This window comes from Elephas maximus, chromosome 3 (assembly GCF_024166365.1).
Source record: "Elephas maximus indicus isolate mEleMax1 chromosome 3, mEleMax1 primary haplotype, whole genome shotgun sequence".
In the NCBI taxonomy this organism is placed as follows: domain Eukaryota; kingdom Metazoa; phylum Chordata; class Mammalia; order Proboscidea; family Elephantidae; genus Elephas; species Elephas maximus.
Window position 1 is genome coordinate 151,428,705 of NC_064821.1, and position 21,623 is coordinate 151,450,327.

The 21,623-nt window shown below is 38.4% G+C and overlaps 1 protein-coding gene across 7 annotated transcripts in view; it reads left to right on the forward strand.

Annotated features, from left to right (window-relative positions):
• ZNF644 (zinc finger protein 644) overlaps positions 1 to 21,623 on the forward strand; it is a 134,147-nt gene that overhangs the window by 25,022 nt on the left and 87,502 nt on the right. For all 7 annotated transcript variants that reach the window (XM_049879838.1, XM_049879837.1, XM_049879834.1 and 4 more), the window contains one exon: positions 19,510 to 19,570. In XM_049879838.1, the coding sequence (XP_049735795.1) occupies positions 19,549 to 19,570 (22 nt within the window). In that variant the 5' untranslated portion in view covers positions 19,510 to 19,548. The remainder of the gene's footprint in view (positions 1 to 19,509; positions 19,571 to 21,623) is intronic.

The window sequence follows — 21,623 nt, forward strand, 5'->3', positions numbered from 1 at the left end:
TAGGACAGGTTTGCTAGTGACCAGTTCTCTCAGTTTTTGTTTGTATGTGAAGGTCTTAATTTCTCCTTCATTTTTGAAGATTAGTTTTGCCAGATATGGAATCCTTGGTTGACAGGTTTTTTGTTTTTTCCTTTCAGGACTTTGAATATGTCATCCTTTATGTGTCCATGTTTTCTGATGAAAAATTGGCTGTTAATCTTAATGAGGATCCCTTGTATATGAGTCACTTTTCTCATGCTGCTTTGGAGATTCTGTGTTTTTTAGTTTTAACAATTTGATGATGATGTGTCTAAATATAGATCTTTTTGGGTTTATCGCATTTGGAGTTTGTTGACCTTGCATGTGTACACTAATGTTTTTCATTAAATTTGGGATTCTTTGACCATTTCTTGAAGTATTGTTTCTGCCTCTTTTGCTCTCTTGTCCTTTGAACCTACCATTTGCGTGTTTGTATACTTGACAGTGTTCCACAGATCTTAAAAGGCTCTCTTGCTATTTCTTCATTTGTTTTTCTTTCTGTTCCTGAAACTGGATAATCTCAAATGACGTATCTTGAAGTTCACTGATTCTTCTGACTTTTCAAATCTGCTGTTGAAATCCTCTAGTGAATTTTGCATTTCAGTTACTGTACTTTTCAACTCCAGAATTTCTGTTTGCTTTCTTTTGATAATTAATGTCTTTTTGATATTCTCTCATTCTGAGACATCCATTTCATCCTTTCCTTTAGTCTTTGAATATATTTAAAATAGCTGATTTAAAAATGTTTGTGGCTTCTTCAGGGAGTTTCTATTGATTGCCTTTTTTTTTTTTTCCTGTGTGTGGGCCTTACTTATCTCTTTGTTTTTATGTCTTGTAATTTTTTTTTTTGTTGTTAAAAACTGGACTTTTTAAATAATGTGGCAGCTCTGATAATCAGATTCTCCCTCTCCCCAGGGTTTGTTGTTGTTTGTTTAGTGACTTTTCTAAACTAATTCTTTAAAATCTGTATTCTTTGTCATGTGCCCACTGAATTCTCTGCTTGGTTAGCTTAGTGGTCAGCTAATAATTAGACGGGCATTTCCTTAAACACCTGGAAGAATTAAGTCTCCCAGTTTTTGTTAAGGGGCTCTGTGCATGTTGGTGTACACATTCAGTGCTCATTCTGGCAGTTTGCAACTCTGCCTTAGCTTTCACTTCCTGTTTGTGCTGACCCCTAGGTTTAGGTCCTTCTCTGGTCTTCCTGAGCGTGCACACAGCCGTGGGCATGTGCATAGTCCTGTGCATGCACATGACCTTTTTGATTTCCAGGAATATGTCAGAGCTTTTCAAAGCCTCCTATGCATACCTCATTCCCCAGCTTTTCTTTTTTAGCTTTTTAGTTGGCCTGTTGTTTGGTCCAACTGTTATCTACTGCCTCAAGCAACAGCAGTCTTCAACATTGCATCTGATTGTCTTTAACAAACACCCCCTTAGAAAAGGCTTTTCTCACTGGGTGAACTCAAAATCAGCTCAGATTCAGACAGCCTGGCAAGTAGACTCTCAGGAAATCACTAAACCCCCAAAAACCACTAGTCGTGTCAAATAATGACAGTTCTCAGAGCATGGGGTATTGAAGGAGTTCTCTCTTCTGCCCCGTTTTGTGGCTGCCAGGATGCTAGTTTTCACCAGGATTATGGGCTGTTGGTTTTCAAAGCTGCTGGGGTAGGGAGGGATGGGAATAAAGCAAGTTAAAATGCCACAAAACTGTTTGGTCTTAATGAGATCCAACCATCTTTCTTCGGTAAACTCTCCCCAGATTGCTATAAGCTTTGGTGAATTTCCAGAGTTCCAAAAAAGTTGATTCTGGTAATTTTTGTCCGTGTTCTCATTGCTTTTATGGAGTAGATTTTTAGAGGTCCTTATTTGCCATCGTCACTGATATCCTACTTGACAGGTTTTTTTCCCCAATTCTTCTTTTTTAAAATAATATTTTATTGTGTTTTCTGTGAAGGTTTACACAGCAGTTTAGGTTCTCATTCAAGAATTTTTACACAAATTGTTCAGCGATATTGGTTGCATTCTTCACAACGTGTGAACGTTCTCATTATTTCCATTCTAGTTGTTCCTGTTTCATTAATCTAGTTTTTCTGCCCCCGTACATTCTCATCTTTGTTTTAAAGTAATTGATGACTGTTTGGTCTCATGTAGGTGAATTTTTAAATGAGCACAGTATTATAGGTGATATTATTTTGTGAGCCAGTCTGTTATTTAGCTACAAGGTGACCTCAGGGGTTAGTTTTGGTACAAGGTTTGAAGAGTATCTCAGGGAAATAGACTTGGGGAATTTACTCTAGTAAGCCTGTTTTTTTTTTTTTTTTTAATAGAAATTCAAGGTTCTGTTCCACATTTTTCTCCCGTTCCATCAGAGCCCAACTATTGTGGCCCTGATTAGAAGGGTTGGTAATTGTAGCCAGGCACCTTAATGGTAGCCAGGCACCATCTAGTTCTGGTCTCAAGGTAGATAAGGCCATGGTTTGTGTAGACTGGTTTCTTTGAGTCTTTGGTTTCCTTCTTTCTCGTTTGCCTTGGGTGAGTAGAGACCAAAAGTTGTATCTTAGATGGCTGCTCACAAGCTTTTAAGACCCAAGACACTACTCACCAAACTAGGATGTAGAACATAACTTTATGAACTATATTATGCCAATTGACTGAGATGTTCCACGAGACTGTGGTCCTAATACTTCAGACCCAGAACACCAATCCTACAAGGTATGTGGTTATGTCTAAGAAGTATTCATAACTGCTCCCTATGTGCTTTATTATGTATCTGAATATATGTGCTTATAGACACACAGATGTACCAACGATTGTGAGGATGGCACAAGACTGGGCAGTGTTTCATTCTGTTGTACATAGGGTTGCTATGAGTCCAAACCAACTTGACACTTGACAACGACAATACGTGCTTCTTTATATACATACATACTCACTTGTACACACCTAGACATATATATGGCTACATACATACGTATGTACCCACACATAATTTTTTGGTTGTTGTAAGAATGGCCTGGTGGGAGCATCTGACCTCCTCTGAGGTCACAAGCGGGGAGGAGAATCAAGATCAGCAGCCCAAGGCTGATTCCTGTGAGGTGGAGGTCAAACATACCTCCACCCTCCATCCTTTTAACCAGTTCTGACATGGGCCATCCCTCCAACAGCACTCTGTACGTCTTTCCTGGACTTAATAATTTGTTGCAGTGACCACACAAAACTCACAGACAATACTCATAATTTGGGGGTTTATGAGGGAAGTAACAGGTTATAGTTCAGGATCAGGAATGACTCTGGATACAATTTTTCAATCTCTACAGCTTCTTTTCAGTTGCACTCACAGGTAGGCCTCACTCTGCACCTCAGCCTCTTGGCCTGACCTCTGTCTTGCTCAGCCAAGTGTTAGAAAGTTCTTTAGCTACACCACTAAGTGTCCAGAGGCACTCCACTCTACTGGTAAGCCTCTGCCTGCAGTCGTTCAGCTCTCTCTTACTCCTGGTTTGACACACCCACTGTAGCAACCTTGTTCTGTGGACTGGGAAGCCCACTGCGTTGTATAGCCCCACCCCAACAGGAGCTCCATGCACCTTATTTGCCTTATCAGCAAGCTGTACAGTCCCCTTGGTGGGCCACAAGCACCTTATCTGCATAGGCCCACTCATTCATTTTGTAGGTGTCACAATACAATGGTGAGAAAGACCATATAAAAGTGAATTCATTCCACTGAAGTTGTTTTGACTGTTGAGTTTTGAGAGTTCTTTTATATTTTAGATAAGATTCTTTTGTCGGGTATGTGGTTTGTAAATATATTGTTTCCTAATCTGTCACGTTTTTTCCTTTTAATGAGGTCTTTCACGAGTAAAAGTTTATCTTTTTTTTTTTATTCTTTAAGTGAGAGTTTACAAATCAAGTCAGTCTCTCATACAAAAATTTATATACACTTTGATATATACTCCTAGTTGCTCTCCCCTTAATGAGGCAGCACACACCATCCCTCCACTCTCTATCTTCATGTCCATTCGGCCAGCTTCTGACCCTCTCAGCCCTCTCGTCTCCCCTCCAGACAGGAGATGCCCAAATAGTCTCATGTGTCTACTTGATCCAAGGAGCTCACTCCTCACTAGTAGCATTTTCTATCCCATAGTCCAGTCCAATCCCTGTCTGAAGAGTTGGCTTTGGGAATGGTTCCTGTCTTGTGCTAACAGAAGATCTGGGGACCATGATCTCCAGGGTCCTTGTAGTCTCAGTCAGACCATGAAATCTGGTCTCTTTACAAGAATTGCGGTCTGCATCCCACTGCTGTCCTGCTCCTTCAGGGGTTCTCTGTTGTGTTCCCTATCAGGGCAGTCATCAGTTGTAGCAAGGCACCACCTAGTTCTTCTGGTCTCAGGCTAATGTGGTCTGTGGTTTATGTGGCGCTTTTTCTTGGGCTCATAATTACCTTGTGTCTTTGGTGTTCTTCATACTCTTTTGCTTCAGGTGGATTGAGACCAATTGATGCATCTTAGGTGGCCTCTTGCTAGCCTTTAAGATCCCAGATGCCACTATCCAAAGTGGAATGCAGAATGTTTTCTTAATAGATTTTATTATGCCAGTTGATTTAGATGTCCCCTGAAACCTTGGTCCCCAAACCCCTGCCCCTGCTACGCCGGCCTTCAAAGTGTTCAGTTTATCCAGAAAACTGCTTTGCTTTTGCTTTAGTCCAGTTGTGCTGACCTCTCCTGTATGTGTGTTATCTTTCCCTTCACCTAAAATAGTTCTTATCTACTATCTAATTAGTGAAAACCCCTCTTCTTCCTCCCTCCCCACACTCATAACCATCAAAGAATATTTTCTTCTCTGTTTAGACTATTTTTTGATTTCTTACAATAGTGGTCCCCTACAATATTTGTCCTTTTGCAACTGACTAATTTCACTCAGCATAATGCCTTCCAGATTCCTCCACGTTATGAAATGTTTCACAGATTCATCATTGTTTTTATTGATGTGTAATGTTCCATTGTTTGAGTATGCCATAATTTATTTATCCATTCACCTGTTGATGGGCACCTTGGTTGCTTCCATCGTTTTGCTGTTGTAAACAGTGCTGCAGTGAACATGGGCATGCGTATATCTGTTCGTGTAAAGGCTCTTATTTCTCTAGGATAAATTCCAAGAAGTGGGATTACTGGATCCTGTGGTAGCTCTATTTCTAGTTTTTTAAGAAAGCACCAAATCGGTTTGCAAAGTGGTAGTACCATTTGACATTCCAACCAGCAGTGTATAAGTGTTCCAGTCTCTCCACAACCTCTCCAATGTTTATTATTTTCTTTTTTGAATTAATGCCAGCGTTGTTGGAGTGAGGTGGAATCTCATGGTAGTTTTGATTTGCATTTCTCTAATGGCTAATGATCTTGAGCATTTCCTTATGTATCTGTTAGCTACCTGAATGTCTTCTTCAGTAAAGTGCCTGTTTATATCCTTTGCCCATTTTTTAATTGGGTTATTTGTCTTTTTGTAGTTGAGTTTTTGCAGTATCATGTAGATTTTAGAGATCAGACCCTGATTGGAAATGTTGTAACTAATAACTTTTTCCCAGTCTGTAGGTAATCTTTTTACTCTTTTGGTGAAGTCTTTGGATGAGCATAGGTGTTTGCTTTTTAGGAGCTCCCAGTTATCTAGTTTCTCTTCTTCATTATTAGTAATGTTTTGTATACTGTTCATGCCATGTATTAGGCCTCCTAGCATTGGGCCTGTTTTTTCTTCCTTGATATTTATTGTTTTAGATCTTTTTATTTAGGTCTTTGATCCATTTTGATTTAGTTTTTGTGCATGGTGTGAGATATGGGTCTTGTTTCATTTTTTTGCAGATGGATATCCAGTTATGCTAGCACCATTTGTTGAACACACTATCTTTTCCCCATTTAACTGACTTTGGGCTTTTATCAAATACCAGCTGCTCATATGTGGTTGGATTTATGTCTGGATTCTCAATTCTGTTCCATTTGTTTCTGTATCTGTTGTTGTACCAGTACCAGGCTGTTTTGACTACTATGGCGGTATAATAACCCCAAAAATAAAACCCAGTGCTGTCGAGTCAATTCCGACTCATAGCGATCCTATAGGACAGAGTAGAACTGCCCCATAGAGTTTCCAAGGAGCGCCTGGCAGATTCGAACTATCGACCCTTTGGTTAGCAGCTGTAGCACTTAACTACTACCCCACCAGGGTTTCCGTGGCAGTATAATAGGTTCTAAAATTAGGTAGAGTGAGGCCTCCCACTTGGTTCTTCTTTTTAAAAAAAAAAAAAAAAATTTTTTTTTTTTTTACATATCTGAGGCCTTTTTCCCTTCCGTATGAAGTTGGTGATTTGTTCCTCCATCATATTAAAAAATGTCGTTGGAATTTGGATTGGAATTACATTGTATCTAAAGATCGCTTTTGGTAGAACAGACGTTTTTACAATGTTAAGTCTTCCTAGCGGTGAGCAAGATATGTTTTCCCTTGGTTTATGTATGTCTCTTTTGGTGCCTTGTAGGTTTCTTTGTATAGGTCTTTTACGTCTCTGATAAGATTCATTCCTAAGTATTTTATCTTCTTGGTGGCTACTGTAAATGGTATTGATTTGGTGATTTCCTCTTCGATGTTCTTTTTGTTGGTGTAGAGGAATCCAACTGATTTTTGTATGTTTATCTTGTATCCTGATACTCTGCTGGACTCTTCTTTTAGTTTCAGTAGTTTCCTTGAGGATTCTCTAGGGTTATCTGTTTATAAGATCATGTCATCTGCAAATAGAGATACTTTTACTTTTTCCTTACCAATCTGGATGCACTTAATTTCTTTATCTAGCCTAATTGGTCTGGCTAAGATCTGCAGCACAATGTTGAGTAAGAGTGGTGATAAAGGACATCTTTGTCTGGTTCCCAGTCTCAAGGGGAATGCTTTCAGACTTTCTCCATTTAGGATGATGTTGGTGTTGGTTTGTATAAATGCCCTTTTTATGTTGAGGGATTTTCCTGCTGCTCCTGTTTTGCTGAGAGTTTTTATCATGAATGAGTGGTTCTTTTGTGTATTTGTATGATGGATTATATTAATTGTTTTTCTAATGTTGAACCATCCCTGCATACCTGGTATGAATCCCACTTGACCATGGTGAATTATTTTTTTGATATGTTGTTGAACTCTATCGGCTAGAATTTTGTTGAGTATTTTTGCATCTAAGTTCATGAGGGATATAGGTCTGTAATTTTCTTTTTTGTGGAGTCTTTACCTGGTTTTGGTATCAGGGATATGCTGGCTTCATAGAATGAGTTTGGGAGTATTCCATCCTTGTCTGTGCTTTGAAATTCCTTCAGTAGTAGTGGTATTAACTCTTCTCTGAAAATTTGGTACAACTCTGCAGTGAAGCCATCCGGGCCAGGGCTTTTTTTTGTTGGGAGCTTTTTTGATTACTTTTTCAATCTCTCCTTTTGTTATGGGTCTATTTAGTTGTTCTACCTCTATTTGTGTTAGTTTAGGTAGGTAGTGTGTTTCTAGGAATTCATCCATTTCTTCTAGGTTTTCAAAATGGTTAGAGTACAATTTTTTGTAGTAATCTGATATGATTCTTTTAATTTCAGTTGGGTCTGTTGAAATGTCACCCATCTCATTTCTTATTTGAGTTATTGGCTTTCTTTCCTGTTTTTCTTTTGTCAGTTTGGTCAATGGTTTATCAATTTTGTTGATTTTTTCAAAGAACCATGTTTTGGTCCTGTTAACTCTTTCAATTGTTTTTCTGTTTTCTATTTCATTTAATTCTGCTCTAATTTTCATTATTTAGTTTCTTCTGGTGCCTGAGGGTTTCTTTTGTTGCTCTCTTTCTATTTGTTCAAGTTGTAGGGATAATTCTTTGATTTTAACCCTTTCTTTTTTTGTATGTGTGCATTTATTGATGTAAAGTGATCTCTGACCACTGCTTTTGTTGTGTCCCAAAGGTTCTGATAGGAAGTCTTTTCATTCTCATTGGATTCTATGAATTTCTTTATTCCATCCTTCATGTGTTCCATAACCCAGTCTTTTTTGAGCAGGGTATTGTTCAGTTTCTAATTGTTTGATTTCTTTTTCCTGCTTTTTCTGTATTGATTTCTTTTATGGCCCTATGGTTAGAGAAGATGCTTTGTAATATTTCAGTGTTTTGGATTCTTCTAAGGCTTGCTTTATGACCTAATATGTGGTCTATTCTAAAGAATGTTCCATATGCACTAGAAAAGAAAGTACTTGGCTACTGTTAGGTGGAGTGTTTTGTATATGTCTGTGAGGTCATGTTAGTTGATTGTAGCATTTAGATCTTCTGTATCTTTATTGAGCTTCTTTCTAGATGTTCTGTCCTCCACTGAAAGTGGTATGTTGAAGTCTCCTAGTACAATTGTGGAGCTGTCTATCTCGCTTTTCAGTGCTTTTATTGTTTTATGTATCTTGCAGCCCTATCACTGGGTGCATCAATATTTAATATGATTATATCTTCCTGGCATATTGTCCCTTTAATCATTATATAGTGTCCTTCCTTATCCTTTGTGGTGGATTTAACTTTAAAATTTATTTTTTCAGAAATTAATATTGCCACTCCTGCTCTTTTTTGATTGTTGTTTGCTTGATATTTTTTTCCCACCCTTTGAGTTTTCGTTTGTGTCTCTAAGTCTAAGGTGTCTTTCTTGTAGGCAGCATATAGATGGATTGTGTTTTTTTTATCCATTCTGCCACTCTCTGACTCTTTATTGACTCGTTTAGACTATTAACATTCAGTGTAATTACAGATAGGTATGAGTTTAGTGCTGTCATTTTGATGTCTTTTTGTGTGTGTTGATGACAGTTTTTTTCCACTTAATTTTTTGTGCTGAGTAGTTATTGTCTTTTCCTCTTTTTCTTTGTTGTTGGTTTTGTTTCTGCTGAGTCTGTATTTTTTTTCTTTTATTTTGATGAGTAGGATTATTAGTCTCCTTTATGGTTACCTTAATATTTACCCCTATTTTTCTAAGTTTAAACTTAACTTTTATTTCTTCATATGGCCTTTTCTTCCTCTCAATATGAAAGATCTATGACTGCATTTCATAGTCCCTCTTTATTGTTTTAATGTTGTCCTCTTTTACATAATGATATCACTGTTTCCTGTTTTGAGTGTTTTTTTCATCTTGGTTTAGTTTTGTGATTTCCCAATCTGGGTTGACTTCTGATTTCTCTGTCCAGTGTTCTAGTCTTGGGTCAATAATATCTGATGTTATTCATTTTCTAACCAGAGAAGTCCCTTTAGTATTTCTTGTAATTATAGTTTGGTTTTTACGAATTCCCTAAACTCCTGTTTATCTGGAAATGTCCTAATTTTGCCTTTATATTTGAGAGACAGTATTGCTGGATATATGATTCTTGGCTGCCAGTTTTTTTTACTTCAGTGCTTTATATAAGCCATCCCATTGCGTTTTTGCCTGCATGGTTTCTGCCGAGTAGTCAGAGCTTATGCTTATTGTCTCTCCTTTGTAGGTGACTTTTCGTTTATCCCTAGCTGCTCTTAAAACTCTGTCTTGCGGTGACTTTTTTCAGATCTACCTAATGTGGAGTTTGATGACCATCTATTTTCTCATCTTTCATGATACCAGGGAAGTTTTCTGCCAACAAATCTTTAACAGTTTCATCTCTCTTTTCTGTTATCTGTCTGTGTTCCAGTACTCCAATCACTAGTAGGTTATTTCTCTTGATACAGTCCCACATGATTCTTAAAGCATCTTCTTTTTTTTTAAATTCTGTTATCGGATTTTTCTTCAAATATATTGGTGCTAAGTGCTTTCTCTTCAGTCTCACCAATTCTGCCTTCCACCTGCTCAGTTCTGCTCCTGTGACTTTCTGTTGAGTTGTCTAATTGTGTAATTTTATTGTTAATCTCCGAAATTACTGATTGCTGTCTCTTTATGGATTCTTGCAGCTTATTAAATTTTTCATTATATTCTTGAATAACCTTTTTAATTTCTTCATCTGCTTTATCTGGTGTGTTCCTTGGCTTTTTCTGCACATTGCCTGATCTCCTTTCTGATCTTGTTCCTGATGTCTTGAAAGGTTCTGTATACCAATCTTTTGTATTCTGCATCTGGTAATTCCAGGAGGGTACCTTCATTCAGAAGATCCCTTGATTCTTTCTTTGGAGAGCTTGTTGAGGCAATTGTGGTCCTCTTAATGTGATTTGATATTGAGTGTTGTGTACGAGCCATCTGTAAGTTATTGTGTTAGCTTATTTTATGTTTGCTTCTTGTATCCTAGCTTCTGGCTTTGTTTTGTTTTGATATGCCCAAATAGGCTGCTTGAGTGAGCTAGCTTTATTATTGGTGCTTTTGAAGCTTTAAAATCCTGTCACCAGATGGCTAGAGGTGTTACCAGGTGTATCAGTCTAGGAGTCCATTCACCCTTCTTGTATGAATTTAGCTCACGTGTCCAGGTAGTTGGTCACCAAGTGTGTGGTACAGGCTCAGTCGTACAGTCCTAGAGGAGCAGGGGTGATTGGTGTAGGTACTGGTATCTGGTTGCAGCAGGAGATCATGCTCTGAACAAGGCAGGGGGCTGACAACCATCACCCAAGCGTGAGGAAAGCGTGTCCCTGTTCCCTGGAGCACACGGGTGGCTTCTGCAGATGGACCATGGGCACCAAGTGCTTTTGGTTGTAAGGACTGGGATGTACCAGTTACCCTTGGACCCCTGTCACAGGTGGCTGGGTGACCTGAGTGGAGCCACCAGTCCTTAAGCCCCCGATACGGCTTGGTGAGGACCCCGTTCAAAAGGTAAAGCCGTGTCAAACATCAAACGCTCACTTCTCCACCGCACAGCTGAAACAGTTGCAGTCTGCAATCAAGGGCCTCTTGTCCAGAAATAGGCCTGTAGAGGTCCATGCAGGGGGGAAAGGTATTCAGAGTCCACGGACCATTTATGCCGGGACAGGAGCCGATTCTGTCCTGAGCTCCCCAGGTTAGTGGAGCTGGCAGATTATCTTTTTCCCCAGTTGTGAATTTATTCCTTCTCCAAGGCTGGGAGAATGGCTCAGGCCACTCAGCAGGACCTATCTCAGTCCCAGGGAAATCAACAGCCAGTGAAGCCAGCTTGGGGTCTGGGGGCACGGTAAAATATATGGAAGTATTTAGCTTTTGCTGAGTGCCGTTCTTTGCTGGTTCCGGCAGTGTGAGTAGGCTGTGTGGCTGGCTCTTTATCCCTGAGGAAACTGCAGCCAAATGCTACCACCAGCCTGCCGCCACCAGCCTGCCGCCGTTGCTCCTAGAAATGGTGCCTGAGGGTTCCCAGCGATTCAGGTCTGGCAACTCTTCTCTGCTTCTGAATCTTCTCTCCCTTCGCCTGCCGTTCAATTTGTTTTCTAACTTTGTCTTTGATGTTCTAGACTCCTAGCTTGTCAAAAAGATAATCGTTTCACTTGTTCTTTCGGGTCTGTGTTGTAAGAGGGATCAAGGGAAGCATCTGACTACTCTGCCTTCTTGGCCCCGCCTCAAAAGTTTTATCATTTTGATGTTGTTTTTAGGTGCCAGTTAGTTGATTTCAACTCATAATGACCCCATGTGACAGAGTAGAACTGTCCGATAGAGTTTTCTAGGCTGTATTCTTTTTTTATTATGCTTAGGTGAAAGTTTACAGCTCAAGTTAATTTCTCATTCAGAAATGTATTCATAAATTGTTTTGTGTCATTGGTTGCAACCCCTGCAACGTGACAGCATGGTACCCCTTTCCACCTTGTATTCCCTGTGTCCCTTCATCTAGTTCATTTTCCTTCCTGCGTTCTCATGCTGTTTTTGGACAGGAAGTGCCCATTTGGTCTCATGTATTTGATTGAACTAAGAAGCACGTTCTTCACGTGTATTAATTCTTTTCTTTTATAGGCCTGTCTAATCTTTGTCTGAAGAGTGGGCTTCCAGAATGGTATCAGTTCCAGGTTAGCAGAGCACCCAGGGGCCATAGTTCAGGGATTTCTCCAGACTCTGTCAGACCATTAAATTTGGTCTTTTTATGTGAATTTAGGCCATAATCTTTACAGGAGCAGAGTACTGGGCCTTTCTCCCATGGAACTGCTGGGTAAATTCAAACCGCCAACCTTTCAGTTAACAGCTGAGCACTTCCATGGCTGTAGGCTGGTCTGTAGGCTGTAAGCTGCTGTGGTTGAGATATCTGGGATGTCCTACATACAGTGTCTGATCCTCCAGCAGGTGACTTAGGGCTTGTTCTCATTGTAGTGACAAGGTTTCAAGAGAGAGCTGAATCTTCCAAGGTCTCTTTAGGCTGAGGCTAGAACTGACAAACTGACATTGACATCATTCTAATGGTCTTTTTTATAAAGTCAATCCCACAGTTAAGAGAGTGGGGAAAAGGCGCCATCTCTTGGTAGAAACTGCAAAGCCTCATTTCCAAATGCATGGATAAGGGAGTGGTACAGAATTGGGGTTATTTTTGCAAACAGACCTTTTGATTCAATCTATAGAATCAGATTAATTTTCAAGGTTTTTTTAGTTCTGAACCCCCTTATATTTCACTGGATGTTTTGTTTTTGTATAGAAATTGGGGCAAGTATAAATCATGTATATCTATCTTTCAGGTAGTCCAAATGACTCTGTTACATTTCTTTCATAAGGCATGTCAGGTTGCATTTTGGAAGTATTAATAATTCATACATTTAATTACCAGTTGTAGGCTGTTGAAAGATGTATCTTTGTACCTTCCTTCTTTTGGTTATAAGTGATAATGTTCTTACTGTGTCCGCAAAAAGAACATTATCATTTATAACCAAACTTTTTAAATTTGAGATTTGACTTTATTTTCCCCCAAGTTTATTATTTTTGCATATTATGAATTTGTAAAGGTTTATTAAAATATAATTGATAGATAATAATCACACATGCTTAAAATGTGCAATTTGAACAGATTTGACATTTCTATAAACCTGTGAAATCATCACCACAATCAAGATAATTAACATACCCGTCACCCTCTAGTTTCCTTGTGCCCCTTTGTAATACTTTGCTATTACTCACCCCACCATGCCCAGGCATTGCCTGATCTGCTTTCTGTCATTTATAGATGAGTTTGCATTTTTTATAGATGAAATTTTGTAGTATGTACTCTGTTGGCTTCTTTTGTTCGATGTAATTATTTTAAGATTCATGCATGTTGTGTGTGTCATTGCTTCATTCATACATGTTCCATTGTAAGGATGTAGTACAATTTCCCTATTCAAATGTTAATGGACATTCCCCTCCTCCCGAATTTTTGACTATTACAAGTAAAGGTGCCGAGAGCATTTGTGTACAGTCTTTGTATGGACATATGATTTCATTTCTTTGGATAAATACATAGGAGCGGAGTTGCTGGTTTATGTGGTTTTGTATATTTGACATTTTAAGAAATAGCGAAACTCTTTTCCAAAGTGGTTGTGTATATATCTTCCCATACGAGTGTATGACAGTTTCAGTCCCTTCACATGTCTGGCAACTCTTGGTATGGTTGATCTTACTAATTTTAGCTGTTCTTACAGATGTGTAATATTTCTTAGTGGTTTTAATTTCTACTTCCCTAATGACAGATGACCCTAAATGAGATGGATTGACACAGTGGTTGCAACACTGGGCTCAAATGTAGCAAGGATTGTGAGGATGGCGCAGGACTGGGCAGTGTTTCGTTCTGTTGCACATAGGGTCACTACAAGCTGGAACTGACTCAGCGGCACCTAACATCAACAACAGATGGGCATTGGTGGTTTAGTGTTCGAATTCTAGCTTTCTGTGTGGAAGACCTTGGTTCAATTCCTGGCCGATGCACCTCATGTTCAGCCACTACCGTCTGTCAGTGGAGGCTTGTGTGTTGCTATGATGCTGGGCAGGTTTCAAGGAAGTTTCCAGACTAAGTCAGGCTAGGAAAAAAGATCCGCCTATCTGCTTCTGAAAATCAGCCGATGGAAACCCTGTGGAGCACAAGGGTTTAATCCACAATGAATCATGGGGAAGGCACAGGACCAGGCAGTATTTTGTTCCATTGTGCATGGGGTCAGCATGAGTCGGGGACCAACTCAAAGGCAACTAACAACAACGACAGATGATGCTGGGCATCTTCTGTGTGCTTTTCATTCATATATCTTTGGTAAAGTGTTGCTTCAGATCTTCTGCCCATTTTGTAATTGGGTTGTTTTTTCTTACTATAGGGTCACTGTGAGTTGGAATTGATTCGACGGCACGGGGTTTTGATTGAGTTTTTAAAAACAGATTTTTTTTGTATAATTAATATACAGTAAAGTGCATATATTTAAAGTTTGCAGTTTGGTAAGTTTTGACATACATATGCTCTGTGGAATCCACCACCATAAGCAAGATAATGATTATATTTATTACTTCTAAAAGTTTCCTGGTGCCACTTTGTAATCCTTCCCTCCTGCCTGCATTCCCCTTTTGGATCTGTCTTTTAAAAACAGCATTTAGTCTGTAGTTACTTTTCCCTGTCTACGGAGGCAAGACCTTTCTACTACTGTAAGCATTCCTCCCTGAATTACAAAGTTTTCCATTCTGTCTGAAGGGAACAAGCGCTGTTTCTGGCTCTGTATGAGACTACAGCAATATTCCTTCTCATCTCGGCTGCTAACTAAAAGGTCAGCAGTTGAAACTCACCAGCTACCCCTCAGGAGTAAGGTGTGGCAGTCTGCTTCTGTATGGAAACCCTATGGGATCAGTTCTACTCTGTCCTACAGGGTCACTATGAGTCAGAATTGACTCGACAGCAATGGGTTTGGTTTTCCTTGGCCTTGGGTAGTTTCCATACAGGATTGTTCCAAACAGAAACTTGAGGAAAATCTTTTGTAGATCTCTGATGTCTTCTCTTTTTGCAGCTGTCTTCCCTCCTATACTTTGTGATTCTTAGCCACCTTGGCCTTTTTGAGCTTCCAGCTTAGTCTCCTCAACCCAGGGAGTCCACAAGGCCTTGTCTGGGTTCCTCTTTCATAGGCAAGGGTCTGTACTTCCTCTAGGGCAGTATGGGCTCCCTTCGTTTGTTTCCCTTCTTTCAAGGTCACTGTCCTTGGTTGCCTGACATCTAATAGCTGAAAACTGTTGTTTCATATATTTTTTCTGGTTTGTTAGTCTTTTGAGATGGGAAGCAAACCCCAGTCCCTTTTACTCCATTTTGGCACTTGTACTTATTTTTGATGTATCATTCAAGCTTTTTGATTAATTTGAAGCCTTTTCTGAATTGTCAGTCTTTGTTTTTAAAATATGTTGATGCCTCTTCAATGTATTTTTTTTTAATAATGGATTATTTTTAGACCAGTTTTGTATTTACAGAAAATTTGAGTAGATAATACAGAGTTCCCGTATCTTCTCTCTCTCACCCCCACCTCCCCAGGTTTCCCTGTTATTGACGTCTTACATTAGTGTGGTACGTTTGTTACAATTGAGCAACCAGTATTGTTATATTATTATTAACTGAAGACTATAGTTTATTCAGAATCCCTTAGTTCTTACATGTTATTTCCTGTTCCAGAATCCTGTCTAGGATACATTATTTAGTTATCATGTCTCCTTAGGCTGCGCGAGACTTTACTTGTTTTTGATGACCTTGACAGTTTTGAGAAGTACTATTCAGGTATATTGTAGGATTCCCTTCTGCTGGAATTTGATATTTTTATCATAATTTAGACTGGGGTTATGGATTTTTAGAAGGATATATTTGAAACTTTAGTATGTAGGTGTTCCCTTAAAATCCTACTGAGGTAAAACAAGATATACCATTTATTTTAAGTGTTTTCTCCTATTCCAAACCCACTTTCCAGCACTCACCTAAACAAAATCCCCATTATATTATACATTTTAGGTATAGATTGAAAAGTAATTCTTGCCAGATTTCCTTATTATATCCCCCCCCCCCTTTTTTAATGTATTGCTTAAAATGTGCTAGTTTGAGTATTTGGACAACAAATGGAATTTAAAGTTGGTTTCAGATTTTGAGGTATAACTAAGAGCAGAGCAAGATAAAAAAATGAAAACAACCGAAGTCAAAGTTATGTTACTCTGTGTGTGTGTGTGTGTGATGTTTGTATATGCAAGTTTGTATATGATGTTTGTATAATGCAATGTGATTTTTGTATATGTATTCATGTGGGGGGGTTGTTTGTTATTTATCTCCTTGAGAACTTGCTGTCCTCTAGTTTCCTATAGCTGTTGTAACAAATTTTACCATAAACTGGTGGCTGAAAACAACAAACCTGTTCTCACAGAGTTCTGGAGGTCCTAAGTTTGAAATTAGTGTCACTGGGGCAAAATCAAGGTATTGGCAGAGTCACATACCCTCAGAGGTTCTAGAGGAGAGTCCCTTCCTTGCCCCTTCCTGCTACTGGTGGCTGACAGCGTTCTTGGCTTGTGGATGTATCACTACAGTCTTGAAGGCCAGCATCTTTAAAACTCTGTGTTCCATCATCATATCATGTTCTCTTATGTGTGTAGTCAAATCTCCATCTGCCTCCCTCTTACTAGGTACATTTAGGATCTGTGTAGATAATCCAACTCTCCATCTCAAGATCTTTAATCACATGTGCAAAGACTTTTTTTTTTTTGGCCATATAAAGCAACCAGAATGTTCCTTAGAAGCAAGGATGGAGAGACTGTGTCTTACATACTTTGGACATGTTGTCAGGAGGGGTCAGTCCCTGGAGAAGGACATCATGCTTAGTAAAATACAGCAGAAAAGAGGAAGACTCTCAATAAGGTGAATTGACACAGCGGCTGCAACAATGGGCTCCAGCATAACAATGATTGTAAGGGTGGCGCAGGACCGGGCAGTGTTTCATTCTGTTGTGCATAGGGTCCCTGTGAGATGGAAGTGACTCGACGGCATGTAACAACAGTAACAAGAAAGTAACATTCACAGATTCTGGATTAGGACAGGGATATTTTGGGGACCACTTTTCAGCCTGTCACACTCATAGTTGGCTGTTAGTATCCTCACTTTGATTTATGGTTTAGTTTGTAACAGATCCCAGTGTCCAATTCTGGGTGGGTAGGGGTTGGTGGCAGTGGGTAGCAGAGAGAATATACTTATCTCTTCTAGACATCATACAGAAAACTCTAGCTCTGTGTTTCTTAGTGTGCCCTGAACTAGTAGCATCAGCATCATTTTAGGGATTTATTAGAAATGCAGAATTTTTCAGGCACCAATCTAGACCTGCTGAATTAGAAACTCTGGGGTGGGGCCAAGCTGTCTGTGTATAACAAGCCTTCCAGGTGATTCTGATGCAAGCTGAAGTTTGAGAACCACTGTTCTAGATTGTTGACAGTGTTAGTACTAAAACCAAATATGCCTTCTCCCCAACTCCTTCCTGGTAGTAAAATTGGTTTAGGATTTCTAGTCAACAATCTTTTTTATTGTAGATCTATGGAAACATTAAGTAACAAAATATTGGTACTGATAATCCATGAACTTAATTAATTCACTTAAAAGTTTGCAGCAAGTTGGTTTTTATCGGTTGTATTTTTACTTAGATGTAGTTATTTAATGAAGTAATATTACTGGATCGGAAACCCTGGTGGCGTAGTGGTTAACTGCTATAGCTGCTAACCAAAAGGTTGGCAGTTCGAATCCGCCAGGTGCTGCTTGGAAACTCTATGGGGCAGTTCTGCTCCCCCCTATAGGGTCACTATGAGTCGGAATCGACTCGACAGCACTGGGTTTGGTTTTCGGTTTTGGTTACTGGATCCAGAAATGATATCAATTTTTTTTTCTCCAGTCCTCGAAAATGTGAATTAAGCTTGCCAACCTGAATTAGACTTGCTAATCTCTTCTGTATCCTTAAGTACATTTTGGTACACGACATAAAATCTCTAATCCCTCACTCAGCCTACATTGTTATGAGTGCTGAAATGAGGGAAATGACTTCTTGTCCTCAATGTGTCCACACTCAAGTTCAAAAAAATCTAATAAACAATGGAAAGGGTTAATATAGAACTATCATTAGTTGCTATAGCAACTCGGAAACACAGTTTTACACAGTTTAAAGGATTAAAGAAGGATCTGCCAGAGTGACTGAGCTAAATATTGAAGGATAGTAAAAAGGTGTTAGCAAAGTTAAAAAGAGGCAGAAGGTAGTTGTAGGTAGGAGAAACAGCATGTAAAAAGGTGTGAAAGCTGAGAGACCATGAGGGCTGTTTTAGGAATTAAAGAGGTTTTTTGTTTTGGGGTTTAGTGTGGTAGAAATATGGAGAGAATGGGAGAGTTGTGGTTGGACAAAGGTAGATAAATTGAGATCATAAAATGTCTTGCTAAGGAATTCTGATTTTATTCTGAGGTTGATGAATATAATACTGAGGGACTTGAAACTTGTGACATATCAGGAAAACTTATAAAATGGTTACTCATAGTTATGCGAAGGATTAACTTGAGATGACGGTGAGTCTGAAAGGATCAAAATTATAGTAATCTAGGTGAGAATGGCAGTAGATAATGGGGAAAGGACAAAATTAGGAAATGTAAAGGAGCTAGTGGTACCATTTTTTTGAGAAGAAAGAACTCAGAAAACTAACAAGTCAGTTTGAGGTAGGCAAAGGAGATATGCCAGGTTCAGGGTAGGACATAATGAGTTTTCAGAATTTGTGCAGTGTGGTAAAATTAGTAGGGTAGTAGATTTTTGGCAGGTACATTTTCAGTGGATTGTTAAAGTAGAAGCCTCCTTGTTGAGAACTAATTTAGGAAGCAAGAAGGTATCTGTGTATGATATTCTCTAACAGTGCCTGGCATTTACGAGGAGGGGCCCTCGTGGCGGCGGGGGAGGGGGGAACTAGTGGTTTAGCGCTCAGCTGCTAACTGAAAGGTTGGAGGTTCAAACCCACTAGCCACTCCATGGGAGAAAGATGTGACAGCCTGTCTTCCTAAAGATTACAGCCTTGGAAACCTTATGGGTAAAATTCTGCTCCGTCCTGTAGAGTTGCTATGAGTCAGAATTGACTCGTTGACAAAGAATTTGGTTTGTTTTTTGGTTGGCATTTATTAAGTACTTGATAAATGTTAGCTATTATTATGATTATTTTTAGTGTATATTTTTGTGCCATCTCGTACTGTATCTTTTTTGTCTTCGGTTTTACTGGTATATTTTTTGGTATGTACATAATAATAATAAACACTGGGCTAGAAAAGTGTATATTTTATTAACAAATATTGATTGTAATTATTACATTGCTATGCTACTAAAATTAATGAAAACAGTTATTGTAGATTTTTAAAAAGAATTAGAAAGTTTAAGTTTCTTATTTGGATAGGTTAGTTTCCCTAAAAAAAAAAAAGTATTTAGCAGTATTTTCTGATTTTAAAATTGTTTTAGTTAAACCTTTTTTCAGATAGATTTTATATCTAGAAAATAATTAAATTTGCAGTTTTTAATTTGAAAGAGTAGTGTATCATAGCTGTAATAGTCGTAGTCATTCACACCTGAACAAAAAAATTAAGTGATGGTCTTTACATGTGTTCTTTTTCCAGGTTTGATTTAATTTCGAATGAGATTATTCTTGCAGCGAGATGTTAATAAAACAAAACCTAGGTAAGTAGATTAATGTGTTAAATGTTATATAATAAAGTAGGAAAGTACAAACATCGTGGGTTTTTAAAAAGAATAAAAAATGCCTTCAAGTCCAGATCAATGTGTTTTTAAAATTTTAAAATATGAAGAATCGACTTTTTGACACACTTGGTGCAGTGGATTTGGTGGCAGTAAAAATACAGCTATCAAATTATGAGGCTACTCTTAGTTTTCCTTCATTTATGTTGAGGTTAACTGACTTAAACAAGTTTTCAATGAATATTTTAACATGTTAGAAAATCAAGATGGTGTTTGGTTTAACCACTCAGAAACGAGTGCCGTAAGAGATGTGCTTGATTGCTTCATTGTTCTCTCCTTAGTGGATCATAGCACATGAATAGTCTGTTAATGGAACACTTCCACACGTGGATTAAATTTGCCAAATAGTGACTTCTTTCTGTTAAAATGGTGTTCAGAATTGTAAAAAATTGAATGTTTTTCTTGTGGGCATCTTTGCTGAATGGCTTTTCTAACGTAGCATTCTAATTAGCTTTAATTTGCAAGACTGTTGACTTTTAGAAAATTGAATTGTAATCATGTACTTCCGGTCTGGTATGTAAAAGAATGTTTTTTTAATCATATAAGCTATTGAAATGTTAAAACACATTTGCTATTTATTGGTAAGAGAACATGGCTTCAGGGTATTAGCTGATTAAAATGAATACTTTGGTAAAGTTACAGTTAATTTGGTCTTTCTGAAATCTGACCACATGTTTCAGCTGTCAAAACTTGCTGATTTTAATTTTTTTTAAAAAAAGCCTAGAATGAGAAAAGCTATAGTCAAGTAGACAGTGATGTGCAGTCTGCTTGACTACAGTCTCAGTTGTGGTTAGGCATACTTTGAAGCAGAGCTCCCCTTCTATTGCTATTATGTCGTAGTAGTGCTGTTGTTTGCAGTTGAGTTGATTCCAACCCAGAGTGACCTGTAGGACAGAGTAGAACTACCCCTTGGGTTTGTTTCCTAGGCTATAACCTTTACAGGAGCAGCGTGCTGGGTCTTTTTTCCTGTGGAGCCACTGGTGGGTTTGAACCACCAACCTTTTGGTTAGTTGGTGAGTATTTTAACTAATGTGCTACCAGGGCTCCTTACAGTAGTACTAGTAGCAGTAGTAACCATCCGAAGAATACTTATTGCACTTTAAATTGCTTGTCATACCTTATTAGTCCTCATCTTACTTCCTACGAGGCAGGTATTGCTGTGTAGAAAAATCTTAATTTTTTTGATTTATAGTAGGTTATTATTTTTTTTTTGAAAGAATATTTTTACAGCAGTTATTATAAAGAACACTTATCCATATATCTTTCTAAAGGAGAGAAGAGGCCAGACTTTGTACTTTAAGGTCTTAACAGAGATTTTGTTTGCTAGCTGAATATGTAGGGTTTTTGTTTGTCTTGTTTTAATGTATAATTTGTTGTCATTGTTAGTTGACATCCAGTCAGCTGTTACTTGCCATCCAGTCAGCTCTTACTCATGGTGATCTTATGTATACATAACAGAAAGAAACATTTCTCAGTCCTGTGCCATCTTTATTATCATTGGTATATTTGAGTCCACTGTTGCTGTTGTTGGGTCAGTCCCCATCTCATTGACAGTTTTTGTTTTTGCTGACCCTTAACTTTATCAAGCGTGATGTCCTTTTAATGATTGGTCTTTCTTCAAGACCTGTCCAAAGTAAGTGAGCCAAAGTCTTGCCATCTTCACTTTTAAGGAGCATTTTGATGATAAATGTATAATTCACATGTGGTAAAATTCATAAAATTTTAAGTATAGAGCTGAATGACTTTTTATGTATATGTTGACGCTTGTAACTACCTTCCAGATTAAGATACACAATATTTTTATCATCCCAGAAAACTCCTCATGCTCTTCCCTTTCCAATCCAATATCGTTTCTCCCTGAGGTGAGCATCTTCCTGAATAGTCTCAGCATAGTTTTGCCTGTTCTTGAACTTCATATATATAAAATTGTATGGTATGCACTTTTGTGTCTGGCTCTTTTCATTCAGCATAATGT